This window comes from Nelumbo lutea, chromosome 3, assembly GCF_056320005.1.
Source record: "Nelumbo lutea isolate HS-2025 chromosome 3, American lotus-T2T, whole genome shotgun sequence".
Taxonomy (NCBI): domain Eukaryota; kingdom Viridiplantae; phylum Streptophyta; class Magnoliopsida; order Proteales; family Nelumbonaceae; genus Nelumbo; species Nelumbo lutea.
In genome coordinates, this window is record NC_142686.1 from 20,782,376 (window position 1) to 20,803,973 (window position 21,598).

Consider the following 21,598-nt stretch of genomic DNA (forward strand, 5'->3'; position numbering starts at 1 on the left):
TTGCCGTTTTTCTGTTTCTGTTTCAGAAACGTTTCCTGGGGAATGCCTTCTCCTAAATTTCAAAGGATCATGAATCAGCACTAACTATACAACCTTAAATTGACTAAATAAATTAATCGAAACCACAAAATGCATATGACTTAAGAAATTGACCAAGTCTGAAAATTTTCGGAAGCCTTTGATCCTCAATTTTCATTGATATCTTATGATATATATATAAATATACAAATTCGATCCTGCCTTTCCTAATCTAAAAAGGAAATACAAAGCTTTCTAAAACTTCTAAATCCTAACTGTACATGTAATATACAAATCCGGGATGAGGATGAGGATGAGCTTTCAAATCCGGGATGAAAGCGATGAAAGCCTTATCTTCGTCCAATACTCCCCCTCAAGGTGGTGCATGAGGATTACGAATGCCCAGCTTGAGAAGGAAAAAATCAAACTATTTTTGTCCGAGAACCTTTGTGAAAATGTAGGCAATTTGTTCACCAATACGGACATAGGAAGGCGCAATGGTGTCGGCTTGCAGCTCATTGCGAATGAAATGACAATCAACTTCAATATGTTTGGTTCACTCATGGAATACAGAGTTTGCAGCAATGTATAGAGCAGCTTGATTGTCACAAAACAAGCGTATAGGTTGAGGATGAGATATACCCAAAGACAACAGGAGACCTTTTAGCCACTTCAACTCACAACTGGCAGTAGCCATTGACCGGCATTCAGCCTCGGCAGAAGAACGGGAGACAGTATGTTGTTTCTTAGTCTTCCAGGAGATAGGGGAATGTCCGAACATGACAAAATACCCAGTAAGAGAGTAACGAGTTAGAGGACAACTCGCCCAGTCAGAATCACAATAGGCATACAATTGCATATCACTATCAGAGCGCAAAAATATTCCTTGACCAGGACGTCCTTTTAGATAACGAATCACACGTAATGTCGCATCCCAATGATCAACACGAGGACACTGCATAAATTGAGCCAAGACATGAATGCAATAACTGAGCTATGGCCGTGTAATGGTTAAATAAATCAAATGGCCCACAAGACGTCGATATCGTTCAGGGTCATCCAGGAGTGCTCTGTCAGCAAGGGCAAGTTTATGATTCTAAGTAATAGGAAGGTGAGCAGGTTTGGATCCCAATAAGCCAGTTTCTGTAATAATATCAAGTGCATATTTTCTTTGGCAAAGAAATACCCCTGATGATCCGCGAGTCACTTCGATGCCCAAAAAATATTTAAGAATACCCAAGTCCTTCATGCGAAAACACCGGTTCATATACTATTTAAATTTGCGTATGAACTCCGGGTTATTCCCACCAACGATTAATTCATCAACATAAACCAAGACGTGCAAGACAACCCCATTCTTGCGATATGTAAATAAGGAATAATCGAAATAGGACTATTCAAAACCAAAAGTTTCAAGGCATCAAAACCAAAAGTTTCAAGGCAGCACCTAACTTAGAGAACCAGTTTCGGGGGGCTTACCGCAGACCATACAACGATTTCTAGAGTTTGCATACATTTCCAGTTTCGGAGGCCAAAAAACCTGGAGGAGGTTTCATATAGACCTCCTCATGGAGATCACCGTGCATAAAAGTATTGTGAACATCCATCTGATACAATTCCCAATGTTGGGCCACAGCAACTGCTAAGAAGGTTCAAGCTGTGACCATTTTAGCCACACGGGCAAAGGTCTCGTTGTAATCAAGACCTTCAACTTGAGTGTTGCCCAGGACTATCAATCGTGCTTTAAATCTTTCAATGGATCCATCAGAGTTGTACTTGATTTTGTAGACCCATTTACACCCAATTGCCTTTTTTCCAAGTGGGAGGTCTTCTAAGGTCCATATCCCATTGTCTTCCAAAGCCTGTATCTCTTGGCGCATAGCCTCGTGCCACCGAGCATCAGTCATTGCCTCAGAGAAACAAGTAGGTTCTCAGCCTACAGTAACAGTTGCCAAGAAATGTTTGTGTTTCACAAAAAAAATTATCATACATCATATAATGAGTTATGGGATAAGGAGTACCTGATGACTGAGATGATGCAGGAGACACAACGGAGGGGTCTAAGCGATGAGCTGAGTGTGTGACAAAGTCCTGTAAATAGTTGGGAGTTCACTTTTCTCGATGTTTGCGGCCTAATACCTCCGTGGTGGGCTGAGGAGCAGTTGGAGTTTCATTATTTCTGTAATTTGTATGGTTCCTTGTCTCATCAAGGGAACATGCCTCATCATCATTACCCATGTTCAGATGTCCTTCTTCATCAATCGTGTCGCTCCCCCTGACTTCTATATGAGGTGACTCAGATACCATATCAGGAGGAGTGGCCCAAGGCAACCCAATATTTTCTTTGGCTACGGGAGGACTGGTTACAGATGGTTGATATTCCGGAGTGGCAAAGGGAAACTCGACCTCACTAAACACCACGTCTCGTGAGACGAAGTAATCACCAGACTCAAGGTCGTACAATTTTCACCCCTTTTTCCCAAAAGGGTACCCAACAAAGACACATTTCCTACTCCTAGCGGTAGACTTGTCACAGTCCCTAGTATGCGAGAAACATAAGCAACCAAAAACTCTGAGATGTTTGTAAGAAGGACTTTGTCCAAATAGCATCTCGTAAGGTATTTTACCACCAAGAAGGGTCGAAGGTGCCCGGTTAATCAAGTATCCTGCGGTCAAAACACACTCACCCCAGAATCTGATCGAAAGATGTGCTTGAAACCTGAGTGCTCTGGATACATTCAAAATATAATGATGCTTTCTCTCCACACGACCATTTTGTTGTGGTGTCCCATCGCAGGAAGTTTGAAATAAAATTCCTTGCTCGTTAAAATATGACTTCAAGGATTTAAACTCTGTTCCATTATCACTTTTTACCACCTTAACCTTCTTATTAAATTGTCGTTCAATCATGACACATAAATTTTTTAATGTTCCACCAACTTCACTTTTTTCAACCAACAAATAAATCTAAATCGCTCGAGAATAATCATCAACAATTGTCAGAAAATATACCGCACCACAAAATGCAGGTACTCTATGAGCACCCCATAGGTCACAATGAATTAATGCAAAACAGTCAATCACCTTATTGCTGGTTTGAATAAAAACATCTCTAGTTTGTTTTGCCTTCAAACAAACATCACAGGTTTTGTTCTTAGTATTACTGAGATTAAGAAGTAAGCTAAGTGTTTGATAAGAAGGGTGTCACAATCTTCGATGCCACAAATCGCATGACCCAATTCCATCTATCTTGTAAGCTCAAACCGATGCCACACCCTTGAAGACATAGACCCATCAAGCTGTTCACCTACACCAATTAGAGTCCTCGAAATGCAGTCCTATATCACACAACTTATTAGTAAACGTCACAATATAATCTTTGTCACGAAGTAACTGACAATTAAGTTTTGGGACATATAATACATGCAACAATTTAAAATTATTTCCAAGTTCAACGGTGTCTTCTTTCATGGCCTCGGTGTGCGCACTAACCTAATAGAACAAGGTGCAACATCATAGGTATCGACGAGCACATCTAAATTCACTATCATGTGATGTGATGCCCTAAATTCAACAATCCATTCAGTGGAATAAGTCTTACCAGAGAGTTTTTCATTAATCCTGATTTTGTAAGCATCAATCATGCTCAAGAGTGTGCCATTGCTCGTCATTAAGGTCATTCACTTCAACAATCCATTCAGTGGAATAAGTCTTATCAGAGAGTTTTTCATTAGTCCTGATTTTGTAAGCATCAATCATGCTCAAGAGTCTGCCATTGCTCATCGTTAAGGTCATTCAGTTCGATCCTGTCTCCCTCAGTTATGGCTGTATTAGCAGCCACTTCACGCCCCGTCGATGCTGAGTAGCATGAGTTTTTGTTGAACCTGCTCCATGCCTGCCAACCTCGATCACGTCCACCAGAGGGTCCACTTCCTTTTCCTCGACCTACTCCATGCCTGATCAACGTACCGCGGGGTCTGTCTCCCCACTATTCACACTTAACTCTCACCGTTACTTTCGTTGTTGGCAGCCATGGTAACCAATATTCATCCGAGTTGCTTGATTATTGCAAGAAACACGTAGATGGACGATCCTAATAAAACTCACGAAGAAATCAGAACAACAGAACAAGTGAGCCCGCCGACTCCGAATCAAACCCGAGCTCCTGCCTGGTTTCCTCCGATCCCGCAACGCCGAGCGAAAACCAGGCGTCGTCGAAGCGGAAGGACCGAGAAGCTTCCTTACGATGGCAGCGGGAGTTCGAGCGAACACAGTAGATTGAAACCTGAATAAACTATGGAAAGATAGCAGCGGGAGTTCGAGCGACTTAAAACAAACGAAGAAAAATCACAGAAGATGCCAGAGTCAATCAGCGAAGCAGGCAGAGAACGAAAACCAAGAAGATGGGAATAAGCCATCAGAGTCAATCAGCGAAGTAGCAGAGAACGAAAACCAAGAAGATGGGAAGAAGCCTACTCTGTGGAGAGTAAAAAAAACGAAATAAATAACAGAACACTCCCCTGCCTTACTCGCACTTTAGTGCTGGTATCAGAAATCGTCGTCTTTTCTTTATCCATCGACTCAAGGATGCCGAGCAGATTTCCTGGAGCCCTTACTCAGGACTGGGAACCAGTCGTCCTGCACAAATCCAAGCCCAATGCCCAGGCCCTCCGAGATCCCAAAGCCGTGAACCAGGCCTTGCGTTCCGGGGCAGCGGTTTAGACGGTGAAGAAGTTCGACGCGAGCTCGAATAAGAAACCGGCGACGGTGGTGAACGCGAGGAAACTCGACGAGGGAACAGAGCCTGCGGCGCTGGACAAGGTGTCGACGGAGGTGAGACAGTCGATACAAAAAGCGAGGGGGAAGATAAATGCTTCGGATGGAGCTCCTCCAGGAACTGGGACTCAGAGTCGTCGATAATAGGTTGCCTAGCGCGCGCATTCAGTACTTTTGAACGAGCGCTTCATCATGCTGCTAGCGCGCTCTCCTTCTCGCTTGTTGCTCCGGCTCCTTGAGCGCTGACGCGCGGCGCTAACGCGCAGCCGTTTTGAAGCTGGGCGCGCTAGCGCACTCCGGCTTTCTCCGCATGCTGGGATGAGACGCCCGCGCAAGGACCTCAATTCTCATTAGGAGGTCGAACCAAGGACCTATGGAAGTCGGGGCTACCCCGTCCCCATGGCAACGCAACAGTGTCCTGAGGGAGGAGTTTAGAGGCCTTATAGTAGCACGGACTTCTTTTTCTTTCTAGGTCATGCGAAGGGGGCCAGTCCAAGATCATACTGTTCCTCTACAAAGACAACAGACGCTGTCAACGGAGGCGCCACTCTCTTTCTGAGTTATTCCAGCTTCTTCATGATTTCGTGTCGCGGTGAACGAACAAAACCAAAAAGAGGGCCGTCTCAGCGGAAGGAGAAGGACCTGCAACGGCAGAGACTACTGACCCTCTTCTTGTTCCTAACCGTCTGTTACGAGTCCGGGAAGCCTGGAATCATCAATATGAGGGATCCCTCAAAATAGAGAAGGGCGGGCAGGGCTTCCGCAAGAGCCTCCCCCCTCTTCCGGGTCAAGATAGATGGGAAGGAGACGGACATAACCAGCCTCTTTATTTATGTACGTACACTTTTGTTTCAGGGTGGGGCCAAAATATGAAGAAATAGATATGCCTATGTACTATATTATATGGATAAAGGATTTAATTGATAGAGGAAGCACCGTAAAGATCAATTAGCGAGGTTTTGGGCCGGTACAATAAGAACTGCTTACTTATGTAATGATAAAAGATAAAAAGTAAGGAATCCACTTATGTAATAGAGTCGATCCACTAAGGTATTGAGCAGCGGTGTAACATCAGATCCCAAAGAAACTGTCTATCTTATTGAGGAAAGTCTTTTTCAAAGATTCTATATGAATTTCTGTTGATGGATATAAAATAATTGACTGCTGAGCCTATATGAGGTAGGAAACTCTCTTGTACGGTTTTAAGGGAAGGAATTGACCCATGGCTCGTGATGCCTTTTGGGCGCCCCCAAACCTTCATGAGATGATGAATCAGGTACTTCATCCTCTTCTCGGAAAGTGAGTTTTTGTTTATTTTGATGAATCAGATACTCCATGGCTCGTGAATTTCTGCAGAACGTATCCTAACAGGAAATATACAAATCCGGGATGAGGATGAGTATTCAAATTCGGGGTGAAAGCGATGAAAGCCTTATCTTCGTCCAATAAAGTCCGTGCTCAATGACTCAATTAAGGACCAAAGCCGCAGAGAAGGGGCTGTTACAATGAATGACGTCTGCTTCCTTCATTCTCAATATATATATATATATATATATATATATATATATATATTCGATCCTGCCTTTCGTTTTCTAAAATTTTAAATCCTAACTGTACAAGAAACATCCTCGTCCGGGTGTGAAAGCGATGAAAGCCTTATCTTCGTCCAATAAAGTCCGTGCTCAATGACTCAATTAAGGACCAAAGCCGCAGAGCAGGGGCTGTTACAATGAATGAGGTCTGCTTGCTTCATTCTCAATGACTCATTCACGTTGTTGAGCGTTGACACTTCCCACAACCCTTATCCCGTTCTTTCAAGGAAACCTCCTGGAAACTTCAACAAAGCATTATTAGGTTGGGAGCTTGATATGCAATTAGACTTTCTTATCCAGAAAGATACAGATTGGCTAGGAGCTAATGGGTTACTTGTCAAATTTGCTATCATTCATTTGATCAGCTTGCCTAGACTTTCTTATCCAGAAAGATACAGATTGGCTAGGAGCTAATGGGTTACTTGTCAAATTTGCTGTCATTCATTTGATCAGCTTGCCTTATCCTCTACCTCTCCTTATATATGCCAAGTACTCCCTTGAGACAATTCCGAAAGGACTAGAAGGAGATCACTGAATTGAAGACATAATGTATGTGACAAGGCCTCTTTCACTATACAGACAGTCTCCCAGTTCCCTCTCTTTGCCTCCACCTGAAGGACCCAATTCGGGTTACATTGTTATTCAAGATGAGGAGTCTGTGGATACATGTTGTTTCGGATTGTGTAAGGACTACAAATTTCGAGATCTGCCATTCCCTCAGAACAAGATGCTTACAGTCCGATATACAACAGGGGCTGGGGAGAACAGGTCGGAGAGTCGTGATGATGCCGACTTCATCCCAGTTCTTAACCAGCCGCTGTCTTCAAATCTATACTATGTCATAAAAGCACACCGGAGGCACAAAGGGTTTGGCCTTTTATCCCTTACTACTTGTTATATAATTATATCTTCCTTTTTAGGGTTCTAAAGGATTTAAATTTGTTCATCTTGGACCAGTACTGCTTTTTTTTCTCTTTTTTTTATTTGTGCTTCAGTTATTTATGAATAGCTAATGTTTGTCTTTCCAAACTCCATCACCCATTGCCTTGGCTGATTGTGACACCATTTCCCTACTCACATCAATGCTTCGGATTCCAGTGCTTTTAAGTGTATTTGCAGCTGATTAGTTTAGAAGAAAATTCACAATTCAGATTTAGAGAAAAGCCATAGAATTTTGGGGGCTATTTATATGTTAGAAGACAGTTGCTTTTATAATGGACAAAGATGAAGATAAATCAAAAATTAACTGTTCGATATGCTATTTTTTCCTTTTTCTTTTTTTGATAATGATTGCCTAATTTTGTTTCAAACATCCAATTGAATTTGCAGGGAAGCATACAGAAGTTCAACACAAGAGGACATGGCAACTTGTTGTTTCTGTAGGTGCGTTAGTGATGTAAAACCAAAAGCTTTGGATCATCAAGACATATACCAACAATTCGAGATTAAACCTTGGCAGGGTTTCTGTGGCCCCAGTAGAGGTGATTTTACTGCCAAACCTGTAGCTCCAGATGGGATTCCTCCACAATTCCTGAGGAGAAAAGGGTGGGAGATTTATGCCTCAACTCCAAAGCATTACCAGTTAGGTGAAGCTCAAGGCCCTGATGCATCTCTTCGAGCGCATCTTCCAGATTTGGACTTCACACCAGAGACTAAGATTTCTAGGACTGTGGTTGTAGGGAAGTGGTATAGTCCTTTCATGTTCATAAAAGAAGGAGATAATCTGAAAGATCAAATGAAGAGATCAATGTTTTACGAGGTAACACTTGAGCAACAGTGGGAACAGATTTATGCTTGTGAGAATACTCTTAGTGAAAGCAATACAGTGGCTATCGATGTATACGTTCAGAAGGAAGTGGTTTTGATCTCTGGCACGGTGGTGGCACAGAATGACACCAACATTGTTGATGGAGTGATATGGTTCAGAGCTCCTGAAAGTCCAGAAGGAGAAATGAGTGTGGGTTTGAGTTTAGTAGTTGCGGAGAGAATGAGATGGGAGCAAGAAAGAGTGGGTTGGAATGGTGGAAAAGACAGGCAGGTGAGGGTTGAGAGGGTAGAGGAGTTTGGTGGGGAGAAGAGTAGATGGAGGAAGTTTGGCTGTTATGTGTTGATAGAAAGATTTGTTTTCAAAAGAATGGATGGAAGCATTCTGCTAAGTTATGAGTTTAGGCATACCCATCAGATTCAGAGCAAATGGGATTGAACACAGCAACCCTGTTCTTATTTGTTCTATTGAATGAAGTAGCATATGAGTTGACTTTGTATCTAAGCACTAGGAATGAGACATTTGTACCTGTATGGCTGTGTGGTATGTATATTTATATGCATTTCTTTTTGTGTCCTATGAACAGATGATTTGTAGGGTATTGGAGGTCAATGAAGGAAATTGGATAAACTACTGGCGTAGGAATCTCTCTAGTTGCTGCTACTGGGAAATCCAAGCCGACTTCAACTAAAGCCGATTCAGGCTTTCCTGATAAGAATTCAAAGTGGATGCTTTATCTCGAAAGATGGGCCAATAGCCAAGACAAGATGAGCCCATAGAATACTCAAAAGTAATAAAGCTCCAGTTTCTTCAAAAATACATGACACCGACAGAGCTGTTATTGATCATGGAGATGGAGGGATGTGTTTTAGATTCTCTTAATGGAGTAGAAGGAGAAGCAAGCGTCAGGTTGAGTTTGGCAATGGTGGAGACTGGAGAGAACCAAAATGGGACCAAGAAAGAGCAGGGTATAGACCAGCAGAGAGGGAACTACCAGTAAGCGTTAAGAGGGTAGAGGAGTTTGGAGGAGAGGAGTGGATGCAGCAAGTATGGATGTTAACTTGTTATGTGTTGGTGAAGAGATTTTTACCGAAAAAAAAAAGTATATATTGGATGATTAGCACACACAGAATTAAAAGGAAGCGAGAACGAGCATCACCTTCCTGATTTTCATCTTTCATTCTTTTGTTTATTGCTTGTTCAGTTGTGCTGTTGATAAAATAGAATATGAGATCGGATGTTTTTTGTTGTGTTGTATTTGCAATAATAAATAATTCATCCATTGTATATCTGGAATTAACAAGCCTGAATGAACGAATAAGGTAGCTGTATAATTGCCTATACATACTCTTTTGGCTTTCTAGGGAGAATGACTGTTCAGCCTATCTCAGAATTTTAATCCTGACTGGATTGATGTCAAATTCTTAGATAGGAAGCGGTTTATAGGGGGCTACTCGTACACTGGGGGCTGTAATTTTAAAATTCTACATTGAATTGCAACCTGCAATATACAAATTGAAATCAACCCCCAACAAGATAGTTTCCCACAATATCCAGTGTACTTCGGGTTTTCTATGAATCAACATATATTTTATTGGGTTATGAAGATCCAAATCCAACCATAAAATCAGATCATTTCAGGCCGGCTGCTCAAAGTGGAGCCTAATGACGACACCCACCTATTATTTCTTCATTACTAAGGAACCCTTATCGAGTAATAAAATACAATTATTAGAAACAGACATTAGATGGTGTTGAGATGGGCCCTACCCACTATTCTCCAAATCAAGTAATCAACCAAAGGCAACACTGCATTAATATAATATCAGAAGTTATGTGACCCATCAGAATTCAGAAGTGGCTACTTAAGAGACGTAGAGAGATGAACAAAGTAGAGAAAAGGAAAGATGTATGTGGCAAGGCCTCTTTCGATGTACAGAATGCAACCCAGCGCTCTGTCAGTACCTACGCCGGAGGCTCCTTATTCAGGCTATCTCGTAATCACAGATGAAGAATCAGAAGCTCAAGATAGGTGTTGTTGGGGTATGTACAAGAACAAGCAGGTTAGAGAGCTCCCATTTCCTCAGAACAAGATACTGACCATTGTTCATCATTCATCGGGAAGTGAAGACCATGGGTCGTCGTCAGTTGATCGTCATAAGCTCTGGTTCGTTCCGGTTCTTGACCAGCCCTTGTCTTCCAACCGCTACTATGTTATTAGAGCAAAAGGCAAGCACAAAGGGTATATATCTCCTTACCTCATCACACATCACTCACTGAAGTATCAAGAGTTTGATGGATAATTTTCGCCTAGGGAGTAGGGACCCAGAAACCCACCCATTCCGGTTGAGAATTCTTAAGTCTTAATAAAATTCTAACCGGAAAAGGTTCTAAGACATCTGAATACTGATAAATTTTTTGTGTGGGTCATCTCTCTTGGGCCGGGCCCAGCCAACAGTTGGGAGTTGGGTTCTCATCTTTGTATATATCAAAATTAATATAAAATAAAATTTTAACTATTTTTTTCAATTTTTTTAAATAGATCTTTCATAACTTGGCTGAATCCATAGTTTGGCTTATTCATGATATGATATGGGTCCATATGGACTCAGGCCATAGGCCATGCCAAACCAACCCCCCAATTATCCCAGGGAAAAAGGATAGCCTGGGACAACCACACTTCACACAGGCCACACGTGAGCCGTGCCAGCCTGATTTACACTTCTTAACTAGCATTTCTGTGCCAGACCGTAGAAGTTTTCATCATTGTCCAAACAGTGTTTAAGGCTAGGAGAAATTTACGAAATGTTTGTACAAAACTACATCATAGATTGTCATATGAGCCTCATTATTTTCTTAAAATAAAAGCATAGCATAATTTTTTTATTGTAGTGTTTTATTAGACGTTTGGCTTATCCAAAAAAAAAAAGTTTTTTGATTGTAATGTTTTACTTTGGGTAAATTATGGACCGCCACCTTGTTTTTGCGGCAGTGGCACACTGATATTTGGCCCTAGAATTCATTTGAGACAAATATCCACCCTGAACTTTCAGATTCCCCGCCATTAGTATTACATCAAGGCCTCATTTGTTAGTACTTAGCGGATTAAGTTGGTAAACTGGCAAATTGACCACAATATCTAAATTCGTATGCCGCTATATTGGGTTCTTTAGTAATCAAGGATATAGAGACCATCAGTTATCCAAATAATTGATACCCTCCTACAAGGTGGATGAATAATTTATCCGCATGCCAAAAAGCAATCTCTCCCTGCTACCACTCTAATTACATGAGTAACTTATAACGTGACGGAATCTGCTCCTTACAAATGAGCGCCTCATAGGCACATTTATCGTGCATTGAAAACATTTTCAGTGAATAATAATTAAAAATATGAAAAATGTTACTAATGTATAATAGGATGTACAAGTGAGGCGCCAGATGTGAGGAGCAGATTCGATCTCACTTATAAGAAGAAACAAGAATACTGGAATTTCATATTCCGGAGCAAGTTTTGTTTTGAAAACACTTGCCCGGATAAACATGCTTACCGAAGTAAGTAAAACAAGCGGGGCCTACTTAATTTCAGAAAAGATTATCATGTGCCACCATGTGCAAGTATAATTATTTGTAAAACCTCAAATTGCCCTTATATCACATTACGGGATCATGTTGCATAAAATTGGTAAGGTACAACAAAAATGAGAAAATAGGAAATTGTAGATATGATAGATAAGGTTCAAAATATTGATATGTCGGATACGTTGATACACATTTTGGTGTTTTTTTTATTTTCTTCGCAACCAGTTTAGGTCTCCTCTACCCCTAAACTGGTCAGACCTCCGATACACCCACTGTAGGGGTGTATCAGTAGGGTCCTGGAACGATACGCATCAGTTGACACGTATCGATTCTTTAAACCTTGATGACAGGAAGTATAACAAAAAATTAAGAAAAATAGGAAAATACAACAAAATACAGAGAAGTAGAAATTTCAGGAAAAAATACAACAAAGAAAAGGAGAAAAACAGAAAAAAAAATGGAAAACACTAGAAATTGCAAAAATTATAAAACTAAAAATACAAGAGATATCGTACTTTAACATGCCTATTTTCGTTATTTCGATATCTTCTCCTCTTAGTTTATTGAACTTCAAATGGCAATTTTTAATAATTTTACCTTTACAGTCAAGATTATTAACGAGGCAGGGGCAAAGCGTTGGAATACAAAAGTTTAGGGAGTGGGTGTTTATTATAAATGAAAGTTCAGGGGGCAAGGTGTCACTACCCCCCAAAGTACAGGGTGGTAATCTGTGAAGACTGTGACTTACCCTTTTCATTTTTTTTTAGAAATGAAACTAGAAACGTATTTCCTTCTTTTTTTTTTGGAGGGGGTTTCATGGGCTACAAAAGGGGTAGCCCATATGCTTTCATAAAATATGCAATATCAAATAGAGATTCCAACCAATGGATATGGTTTACCATTCTCCATTGGGGAAAGCCTGTCACTTGTGGAGAAGAATGTAAGAACGTTTTTGGGGGACAAGCACACAGATCAATCAAAATAATGTAGTTTTACAGTGGCCTTAATGATGTACCAATTCAGAATTTCAGATGACATTGATCATTGATGGAGTGACTGCTGAACTGAAACCGTTTCCAAACTGAGTTTTCCAATGAATTTGCAGGCAAGCATGTAGATGCTCAAGAGAAGCATATGTCAACACCTGTTGTTTCTGCAACTTCGAGAAGGATGTGAAACCAAGAATTTTGAATTACAGAAACATCTATCAGCAAGTAGAAATCCATAGGCGTCATGGACCTGATGGTGGTTTCGTCGCAAAGTCTGTATCTCCAGACGGTTATCCGCCATTTTTCCTGAAGAGAAAAGGGTGGGAGGCTTATGCCTCTAGCATCCATCATTGCCAATTAAGCGAAGCTCTAGGCCTCAACATCTCCCTCCGCATGCGCCTCCCAGAATTTGATTTCCCAATGTCTAGTAAGCGCTCAGGGACTGTTGTAGTGGGAAAATGGTACTGCCCTTTTGTGTTCATAAGGGAGAAACTGAAACTGAAAGCTCAGATGAAAAAATCCATGTTTTATCAGATGACCCTTGAGCAGTTTTGGGAAGAGATTTATACATGTGAGAATGATAAGAATGAAGTCAATGTTGTGAAGGTAAATGTGAGTGTACAAAAGGAAGTTGCTATGATATTTGGCATGGAAGCGATGAAGGATGATACATGTGGAGTAGATGAGGTTATGTGGTTCAGACTTCTTGACCATAACAAAAGAGGACTGAGTGTAGGGTTGAGTTCAGCAATTGCTGGCAAAATGAGATGGCTGCAAGAAACAGTAGGATGGGTTGATGGGGTGGAAACAGATGTAGGAGTGGAGAAGGTAGAAGAGTTTAGAGGAGACGGTGTGTGGAACAAGCTTGGCTGTTACATGTTGGTGGAAAGATTTGCTTTAAGGAGGATGGATGGAAGTTTGTTGCTAACGTATGATTTTAGGCATACACATCATATCCAAAGCAGATGGGAATGAGCTATGTGCAATTCTAAAAAGATGCAACATTAAATGCATATCACTGTATTGATGATGCATAAGGTTAACTGAAAATTGTTCGAGTTATATAGGTATTATCAGCTTGGCAGGATATAAGTGCATCTCCTTTGGAACCTTCAACTATTGCAGCCAAGTATCAGACCTTCCATTCCATGTCGACTGCTGACAATCCTCCATCCCATGTATAAATCTGAAAATCTGTAAATTTGAAAATTATATCTGCCCTCTTCAAACCTCCCGTTCATGTGTATTATGGTATTAAAGAGGCATTGGGACTTTGTATTGTCTAATAGTGTGTCAGTGTGAAGTGCAGAGTATGGTATCTCAGACCCTCCAATGATCCGAATGCTGATTAAACACAACTATAAATGCATATGTTAGTATTTTATTTTTACAAGTGTAGATGTATATGTTGGTATTTTGTTTTTGTTTATATATTACAGGTTTCATGGCATAAAATATTTCAATGAGGTGATACTGATAAATCTATAAAAAACTTCTCTGCACTAAATATTGTTGACTTGATGCTAATGTCAAAGCTCAACTGTTTGAGCATAGATATATGGATGACAATTCAGAGGTCTACTATATTTTCCATGGTAAAATTTATCACTACAGAGTAATCAAGCACCTCTGCCATGTTTGGAGTTTGTATTTTAAGGCCATGTTGCAAACAGGGTTCAATGCGAATAAGCCTTTCATGTAATAGAATTCAAATAACAACTATAGGGGAAAATAATAATAGAGATGGTCGTGATACTATGGTCAAGTAATGTTCTGCATCACTCAACTCAGCTTTGTTACAGAATAGTGCACTACAAAGCTGAAAAGCAGCTCCAAGTAGGGTATTATACAAAAAATCAACAATTAGATATTAGTAATGGGATCTCTCAGAAAAGGGAAGAAAGGAAAAAACACAGCAACAGAATAATAACACATGCGGACTGCTGAGCATTAATAGATTTCAACTTTTCCTTGGATTTGACAAAGATAATTTCAATTGAAGACGATTGAAACATAAATGGGACCAGAAAGAAATGGTGAAGAATCAATTTCAACTTGATACAGAGTCCAAAAACATTGAAACAAACCAAAACTTTCTATATTCAGTGAATAATAAATTGTTTCAGCAAGCAAAACTCACTTTCTAACCCTCCAAATACTGATATCCATTAGAAATACCATCTAAACCAAATGGTCCTACCAAGAAACATCTCTAGTTCTTGCTGAACCTTAATCTGCATGATCTGCCATCCTCCAATCATGGCAGATCTGCTCTTATTTTCTAACATTGGATGAATTTGATCCAGGACTTAATTTCCAACAAAAATATTTCCTAAGGAGATCTAAAAGACTCTCCAGCATAACGCACATTTCCAAGTTCCTCTTCAATACGCAGTAGCTGCATTGAGATTGAGAAAAAAATAGAATTATTGTGATATTAAGTAAGGTAAACAGAACGATGAAAATATTCTGAAAATTCTTTATTTTACTCAAGAATATTGGTACCATTAAAGACTTAATTGTGTGTGTGTGTGTGTGTGTGTGTGGGTGGGGGGGGGGGGGGATCAAATGGAAGTGGAAACCCTTATGATAGGCAAGCATAATTCTACTGGTCTATACCAAAACAGCTGTTGAGTTTGGTAATGATGATGACATAAGAAAAGGCTATTCTTCACATCATTATTTCAGTCACCATCATTTAAGCAATATTATATTTACTCATACCACAACATAAAAGAACCATCCTAGTCATCTAAGAACAAGCTTGTATTATATAAATTGCTGTCCCTCTTCTTGACAAACCAATAAAATGCAACTAACAAAAAATACGTAAATTGCAATGTCCCCTGATTATATCAGATGTTGTCTTGGCAGTTTTGACCAAAAAAAAAAGTCATGCATCTATTACATCCTTTGAAGAGACGCAGGTTTCATTTCCAAGGTTTCGTAAACCTCAATGATTTAAGAGATGGTTCACATTTTTTTCTCAAGAAGCCAAAAGAGCAGCCAGAAAAAGAAAGAAGCCATCTTACCTGATTGTATTTGGCTAACCGCTCGCTTCGGCAAGGAGCTCCTGTTTTGATCTGTAAGGTGGAAGGATAAAAAATAAATTCAAGCATGTAAACAAATGAACATTACACAAATTTTTTAAGGGGATTCCACAAACCTGTCCACTCGCCAAGCCAACAGAGAGATCTGCTATGAAGTTATCCTCCGTCTCACCACTCCTATGACTGACCATCACACCCCAGCCTGCAGCTTTTGAGTCAAGAGCTGCTTGAATGGATTCTGTGACTGTCCCAATTTGATTAACCTGAAGAAAAAAGTAGGCACAACAGGTTCCTCAACACAGCATGTACAAAGAAATAAAAATGGCCATTGATAATACAGCTGACATTTCAAATTATTAATGTATGGATATGGATTCGTTATTTGGTACCAACTAGGATAAAAGATCCCATAAGATGCATTATATCATATTTAGTGGTTAACTCTCTTGGAAATAATAGCTCTCTTGCCCTTCTAGTTATCCTAACCATCTAAAAGTATTCAACATGTAATTCAGAGAGAAGTGGTTGGTAAGAAACCAACACATAACAAGGAAACTCCAGTTTGGAAAACGTGCCCATGTTCAGATGGTACACTGACAACTGGCCACAAAATTCATGTATCATCTTATCAGGCACTTAAACTAGAGAGAATTATTTATAGCTGCATGTTTGTCGTTTTCATTTATATAAGCATGCATGATATATTTCACAACCATTGTGATATACACAGATGAAGTCAGGTTGGGTTCTCTCAAGACTGCTGTATCCTGATATTTAGATTGACTGCATGATTGTACCCATATAGAAATGCAAAACCCAATTTTCATTCTGGACTCAAGCTAATTTGGTTGTCTTTTTTTTCCTTTCGTGGTCAGTATATCTTTTGTTATTGGTAACTGTCCGTTTTGTGATCAGTAAATCAGAATATACACATCCCTTTTTTGTTAAGCTAGCAAGAGTGCTACCTTACCTCATCTTATTATTACCTTCTTACAATACAAAGCAATTCCCCAAAACAGTTGTTCCCCATTCAAACCTTGCTTAGCCAAAGCCAACATGTCAGCCAAACTATTGGCTGATCTCCAATCCCAATCATGGCTAGTTTCCACTTCTCACCAGCAAGTTTATTTCTCTCATGACATACCCATGCTGCCATGAAACTTGGCTAATTTCTTAGCCAGTCCACGACCACCCTGGAATCCCCTTCCACCATTATATTTCTCAAACCCAGCTGTCTATCCAATCTTAGGCCTTGTAGCATTGTCGTTAATTAAGGCCTTGTTGAATCCCCAACTCTTGTTGGTTCACAAAGATGGCCATTAAGAGTTAGAATTTTACACTGTTCAGGTTCCTGCCTTCAGGCTGGGCCCATTCAAATTTTGACAAAATCCTAACTCAAGCCCGCCCAAGTTGCATTCCTACCTATACCAGACAAGCCAGGGTTGCTATACTACAACCATCAAAAAAATAGTTTGATTTTGCTGTTTGGTTGACCATATATTCTTATTCAACCAACCATCATTGAAATTGTGTTTGGATGATTTGATCCTTATCCATATATCTAAATTCCCATAGTAACTGCCCGATCTTTCTTATAGCAGGTTGAAGTGGATCCTTATCCACCATTATGGGGCACCTTATGATGGTCTAAAGGTGATTTACTAGATTGATCTGAAGGGTGACTGGTACTTCAACTAAGCCAGGCTAGTCCTTGTTTTAGGTTGAAGGGACAATCTTATTTCTTCTTATCCACATTAGCAATATTCCCTGAGAAGGCAGTCTAATTTGCAATCATTCATGGCAGAAATGATCCCCCCCCCCCGAATCCAGATACAAGATCCAAGGCATCACCAATCTACACAGACCATTATGTCCTCTTGCTGGATTGCCCTTGTAAACCCTAAGTATACCTATTTGGCGATCTTAGATTCCAAATTAATCACATCCCTTGGACGATTAATCATCATAGGGCAAAAGAACATGATTTCTTGGATCTTTAGCATAGACTGGAGTATTGGACAATCTAAAGGATGGCCTATTGCAAATGAATGGTAGATATTTTGCTATCAAAAACCGGGAAAAAAAAAACAGAATAGCTGAATAGTAGATAGATGCAAGTTTTTGAATAAAAATAAACACCACTATGGAAGTTTAAGGACGGATCCTGAAAAGTCTCAGGCAGCTGGTATTGGGGGAGTCATTTTGTGTCCTAACAGCAGTCTGCAATGGGCTTTCAGTGGCCCTGTTAATGCTGCTGATGCTTCTGAAGTTGAGGTGAAAGCTCTTCTAAGGGTCTTCAGCTGGATAGGCTCTCCAAAATAGACTCTATTCTGGTTGAAGGTGATTTCAGGACTGTCATTAGTTGGGTTACCTCAAAGGTGAAGGAGACTTGGAAATTATCTCATTTTTGTCCACGAGATTTCAGACATTTCAGCATCTATGAACAGTAGATTTAGGTGGATTCCAAGAGTTCTCAATCAGCTTGCTGCTTCTATAGCTAATTCTGGGTTGGGAAGGGAGCTTTTGTACAGTGCAAATAGCCCTTCTGTACATCATCTAATGTGCACCCCCCCCCCCAATGAAAGTCTCCCTTTATCTCAAAGTAGTAGTAGTAGTAATAATAATAATAATAATAATAATAATAATAATAATAATAATAATAATAATAATAGTAATAATAGTAATAATAATAAACACCATGGGATATGGCCTCTTTCTTCCAAGATGTCTCAATCCGATACAAAATTTCAGACTTTAGCATGCATAAAAGGTTAACTTGTCCTTCAAACTGCAGAGCAAGGGAAGAAAGTATTTATACAACAAAGAGATGAAAAAATGGAAATTAACAGAATGGCTCAGTAGATCAAATATTTGATGATAACGCTTGGATACTTGCCTTCAGTAACAAAGCATTGCAAGCCTTCTTCTGAATAGCTTCAGCAATTCTCTTTGGATTAGTGACCAACAAGTCATCTCCTACAAGTTGGATATTAACCGAAGACTCTAGTGAAGCCCATGAGCTCCAATCATCTTGGTCAAAGGGATCTTCTATGGACACAATGGGGAATTCTCTGACAAACTCTTTGTACAGTTCACAGAGGCTCTGAGCTGTGTGTATATGAGCTCCATCATTTGGCTGCTTTTTAAAGTTCAGATCGTATTTCCCATCTTTGGTGAAGAACTCCGAAGCTGCAACATCCATCCCTATTTTGATCTGCATAATCCACTTTGAGGTTATTTCTTAAACACTACAGGCAAGATGTCTTATCAAAGAATAAAGAATAGGATTTTTTTTTTTTTTGATAAATGAATAAAGAATAGGATTTCAGCATTCCACATTCTTACCTTGCCTGTGTAACCAGCTTTTTCAATCCCATCAATGAGCAAAACCAGTCCCTCTCTATTATCTTGTACATTGGGAGCAAATCCTCCTTCATCTCCAACATTGCATGCATCTTGCCCATATTTTGCCTTGACGATGCCCTTCAAAATATGATAAACTGTTCTTTCCAGAAACATAATTTACAATGGCTATTTTAGTTTTTGTTCTCTTCTCATAGATTAATGCAGTAGAAAAGATACCAAACTACAATGACCTATATTAGTCATAGCCCTAAGGTTGCCCAATGATCACAACCATCTGATAAGTTACTTGAGACAGTTAATAGTAGTCCGCATTTTCTTAAGCATTCTAAGAAATTCAAGTGATCTGTTGTAATGTTCGTGAGGAGGTGCAGTTTTGGGGCTATGACCAAGAGGTGGCATGAAGCAGATTGCCCAAATTAAGAGATTTCCATGACACTTTATTGGGGTGGAAACATGGGACATTTGTCCCTTTTCAATAGGGAACACTGAGCAAGCAGAGAAAATCCAATGGTACTGAACAAAGACATGAAAGTACTAACCTTCACTGCCCATACGCAAAGCCTCAGCAAATGAAGCAGCACCTACCGGTAGTATCATGAATTCTTGCATGGCCAGATTATTGCCAGCATGGCTTCCCCCATTAATTACATTGAAAGCTGGAACTGGCATAACAAGTTCCTTGGTTCCAGCTAATTCCTGAATGTGCTTGTATAGAGGCACTCCTTTTGCTCCTGCACCAGCCCTGCAGACGCTCAATGATACCCCTAGAATCGCATTAGCTCCCAATTTTGATTTATTAGGTGTTCCATCAAACTCTAGCATGATGGCATCAACATCAGCTTGATTCCTGATCAACAAAACAAAAGAAAAAAGAAAAAGAAACTCACAAACATCAAAACTGAAGCTCCACAAATAAAAGAAATGATATATATATATATTCAAGTCCTGAAAGTGCAATGACAGTGCAATATGGTTATAATATCAGGAAAATAGAGTATTAGAAAAAGATATCCAGTGCTCAGGTACACCACTAAAGTTGGATTCACTGGGTTAAGTTGGATTATTTTCTTTACAGTCTAGGAGCTTCATTTTCTTCCAAAATATCTCCATGCCTACAAATAGACAAACTCACCAACTCATTCCATGAATCACTTCTGGTATCATAGACACACGATCACCAACTTTCCCAATTCAAAATCATGTTAGTTCTGACCATACAAGCAATGTCACCATAAGTTCTTTAGTGGGAGTAGTGGGTGGACAACTTAGTCAAGATTTGCTTCACAATCTTATTCAATCCCGCATACAACGATGCTTTTTCTAAGAATGTCTGAAATCTAGGAATTAAATCCAGCTACTGTAATGTGGTTTGGACAACACTTGAGTTGGTAACAAATTAACTGTGCCAGATATAAGCACATAGCGACAAATTGCATTACCATCTATAAACACAAAACTGAGATGGCACGGGATCACGGATAAATCAGCATAGATTGAACTGAAATTTTGAATTCCTATGACTACATGCTGGCCAAAAGTAACTACTCTAACACGAACAGCAAGTGAACGACAAATTATAAATCAAAAAGTCACGTTTCGAGTTAAATCACAAAGATCAGAGTAGGAAGCAAGCTACAAGAGTATAAACTCATCTGACGGATCAAAAAAGTAAATGCTTTTTATGAAAAAATAATAAATAATGTTCATGGCAAACTTCTACGGAGATTTCCGGCTGACCTCACATCGACGCCAATCAGCTTGGGGGCCAAAACCTCGTTAATATTCTTAACCGCCTTGAGAACGCCTTTCCCACCGTAGACGCTCTTGTCCCCATCTCTGAGCTCCAATGCCTCGTAGATCCCAGTTGAAGCTCCACTGGGGACGGCAGATCGGTAAAGCTCATCAGTTACTAGATCAACCTCAACCGTCGGATTCCCACGGCTATCTATAATTTGCCTCGCCTTGATTGATTTCACGATGGATTCTTTGGTGGCTTTCGCCGGAGAAGGAGCAACGGCGACAGAGCTTCGGACGGATAGGGGCCGAGACTTGCGAGAAGAGGGAGGTGAAATGGAAATGGAAGGGGAGGAGAGAGATGGAATTTTGGAGGAAAGGAAGGGCTTTTGGAAGAGGTTGTTGGGTTTGGTCGAGGAAAGCGGATGGAACGTTAGAGCCATTTGGGCGGTAAGAAAACTGAAGACTGTCTTCGGGAAGGGACGTCGGAAGGACCGAAGGAGAGACGAGAGAGAGAGAGAGAGATAGAGGTTCGTTGAGAAGTCCGTCAATGGGCAACGAAGAAAGCGGAGAAAGGTTAGTTTGGCCCCTGGGAGACGTTAAGAGACGAGAGAAATCGGGGAAGGGAGGAAGTAGGTATGCATGTGTTTAATTGGAAACAGGATCTGCTCCTTAGAAATGGGCGCCTCACAGAAACATCGAACTGTTTTTGGAAGTTGACCCCAC

General features: G+C 40.2%; 4 protein-coding genes across 5 annotated transcripts; 3 read left to right on the top strand and 1 right to left on the bottom strand.

Moving 5' to 3' along the window:
* Positions 1 to 4,605: 4,605 nt before the first annotated feature.
* On the top strand, positions 4,606 to 4,938 carry MBF1C (multiprotein bridging factor 1C). Its single transcript, XM_088976267.1, is given in 1 exon segment — positions 4,606 to 4,938. A coding segment is annotated over 1 exon segment (333 nt).
* A 371-nt stretch (positions 4,939 to 5,309) lies between these two features.
* LOC148863458 (uncharacterized) lies at positions 5,310 to 9,447 on the top strand. 2 transcript variants are annotated; one of them, XM_088980460.1, is made up of 3 exons: positions 5,539 to 6,070; positions 6,151 to 7,253; positions 7,716 to 9,447. In XM_088980460.1, exons 2-3 carry the CDS (start codon positions 6,934 to 6,936, stop codon positions 8,587 to 8,589), a joined length of 1,194 nt encoding a protein of 397 aa, XP_088836586.1. In that variant the 5' UTR covers positions 5,539 to 6,070; positions 6,151 to 6,933; the 3' UTR covers positions 8,590 to 9,447. The 2 variants fall into 2 exon arrangements, with proteins under 2 accessions (XP_088836585.1, XP_088836586.1); XM_088980459.1 differs by having other exon boundaries at positions 5,310 to 7,253.
* Positions 9,448 to 9,925: 478 nt separating this feature from the next.
* LOC148863459 (uncharacterized) lies at positions 9,926 to 14,115 on the top strand. The gene is made up of 2 exons (XM_088980461.1): positions 9,926 to 10,393; positions 12,839 to 14,115. Exons 1-2 carry the CDS (start codon positions 10,059 to 10,061, stop codon positions 13,695 to 13,697), a joined length of 1,194 nt encoding a protein of 397 aa, XP_088836587.1. The 5' UTR covers positions 9,926 to 10,058; the 3' UTR covers positions 13,698 to 14,115.
* Positions 14,116 to 14,756: 641 nt separating this feature from the next.
* Positions 14,757 to 21,577, bottom strand: LOC148863460 (enolase 1, chloroplastic-like). The gene is made up of 7 exons (XM_088977887.1): positions 20,876 to 21,577; positions 19,678 to 19,985; positions 19,118 to 19,272; positions 18,669 to 18,986; positions 15,889 to 16,035; positions 15,755 to 15,805; positions 14,757 to 15,120 (listed from the first exon to the last, which is right to left on the bottom strand). Exons 1-7 carry the CDS (start codon positions 21,313 to 21,315, stop codon positions 15,055 to 15,057), a joined length of 1,485 nt encoding a protein of 494 aa, XP_088834013.1. The 5' UTR covers positions 21,316 to 21,577; the 3' UTR covers positions 14,757 to 15,054.
* Between the last annotated feature and the right edge of the window lie 21 nt (positions 21,578 to 21,598).

What these genes read in the sequence shown, in the direction of transcription:
- LOC148863459 (XM_088980461.1), top strand. Translation starts at nt 10,059, where the DNA reads ATGTATGTGGCAAGGCCTCTTTCGATGTACAGAATGCAACCCAGCGCT. An exon ending in GCAAAAGGCAAGCACAAAGG is followed by an intron (nt 10,394 to 12,838) that starts GTATATATCTCC and finishes ATGAATTTGCAG; the next exon opens with GCAAGCATGTAGATGCTCAA.
- LOC148863458 (XM_088980459.1), top strand. Translation starts at nt 6,934, where the DNA reads ATGTATGTGACAAGGCCTCTTTCACTATACAGACAGTCTCCCAGTTCC. An exon ending in GCACACCGGAGGCACAAAGG is followed by an intron (nt 7,254 to 7,715) that starts GTTTGGCCTTTT and finishes TTGAATTTGCAG; the next exon opens with GGAAGCATACAGAAGTTCAA.
- LOC148863460 (XM_088977887.1), bottom strand. Translation starts at nt 21,315, where the DNA reads ATGGCTCTAACGTTCCATCCGCTTTCCTCGACCAAACCCAACAACCTC. An exon ending in GCAATGCTTTGTTACTGAAG is followed by an intron (nt 16,036 to 18,668) that starts GCAAGTATCCAA and finishes TTTTTTCTTCAG; the next exon opens with GTTAATCAAATTGGGACAGT. An exon ending in GGTTAGCCAAATACAATCAG is followed by an intron (nt 15,121 to 15,754) that starts GTAAGATGGCTT and finishes ATCTCAATGCAG; the next exon opens with CTACTGCGTATTGAAGAGGA.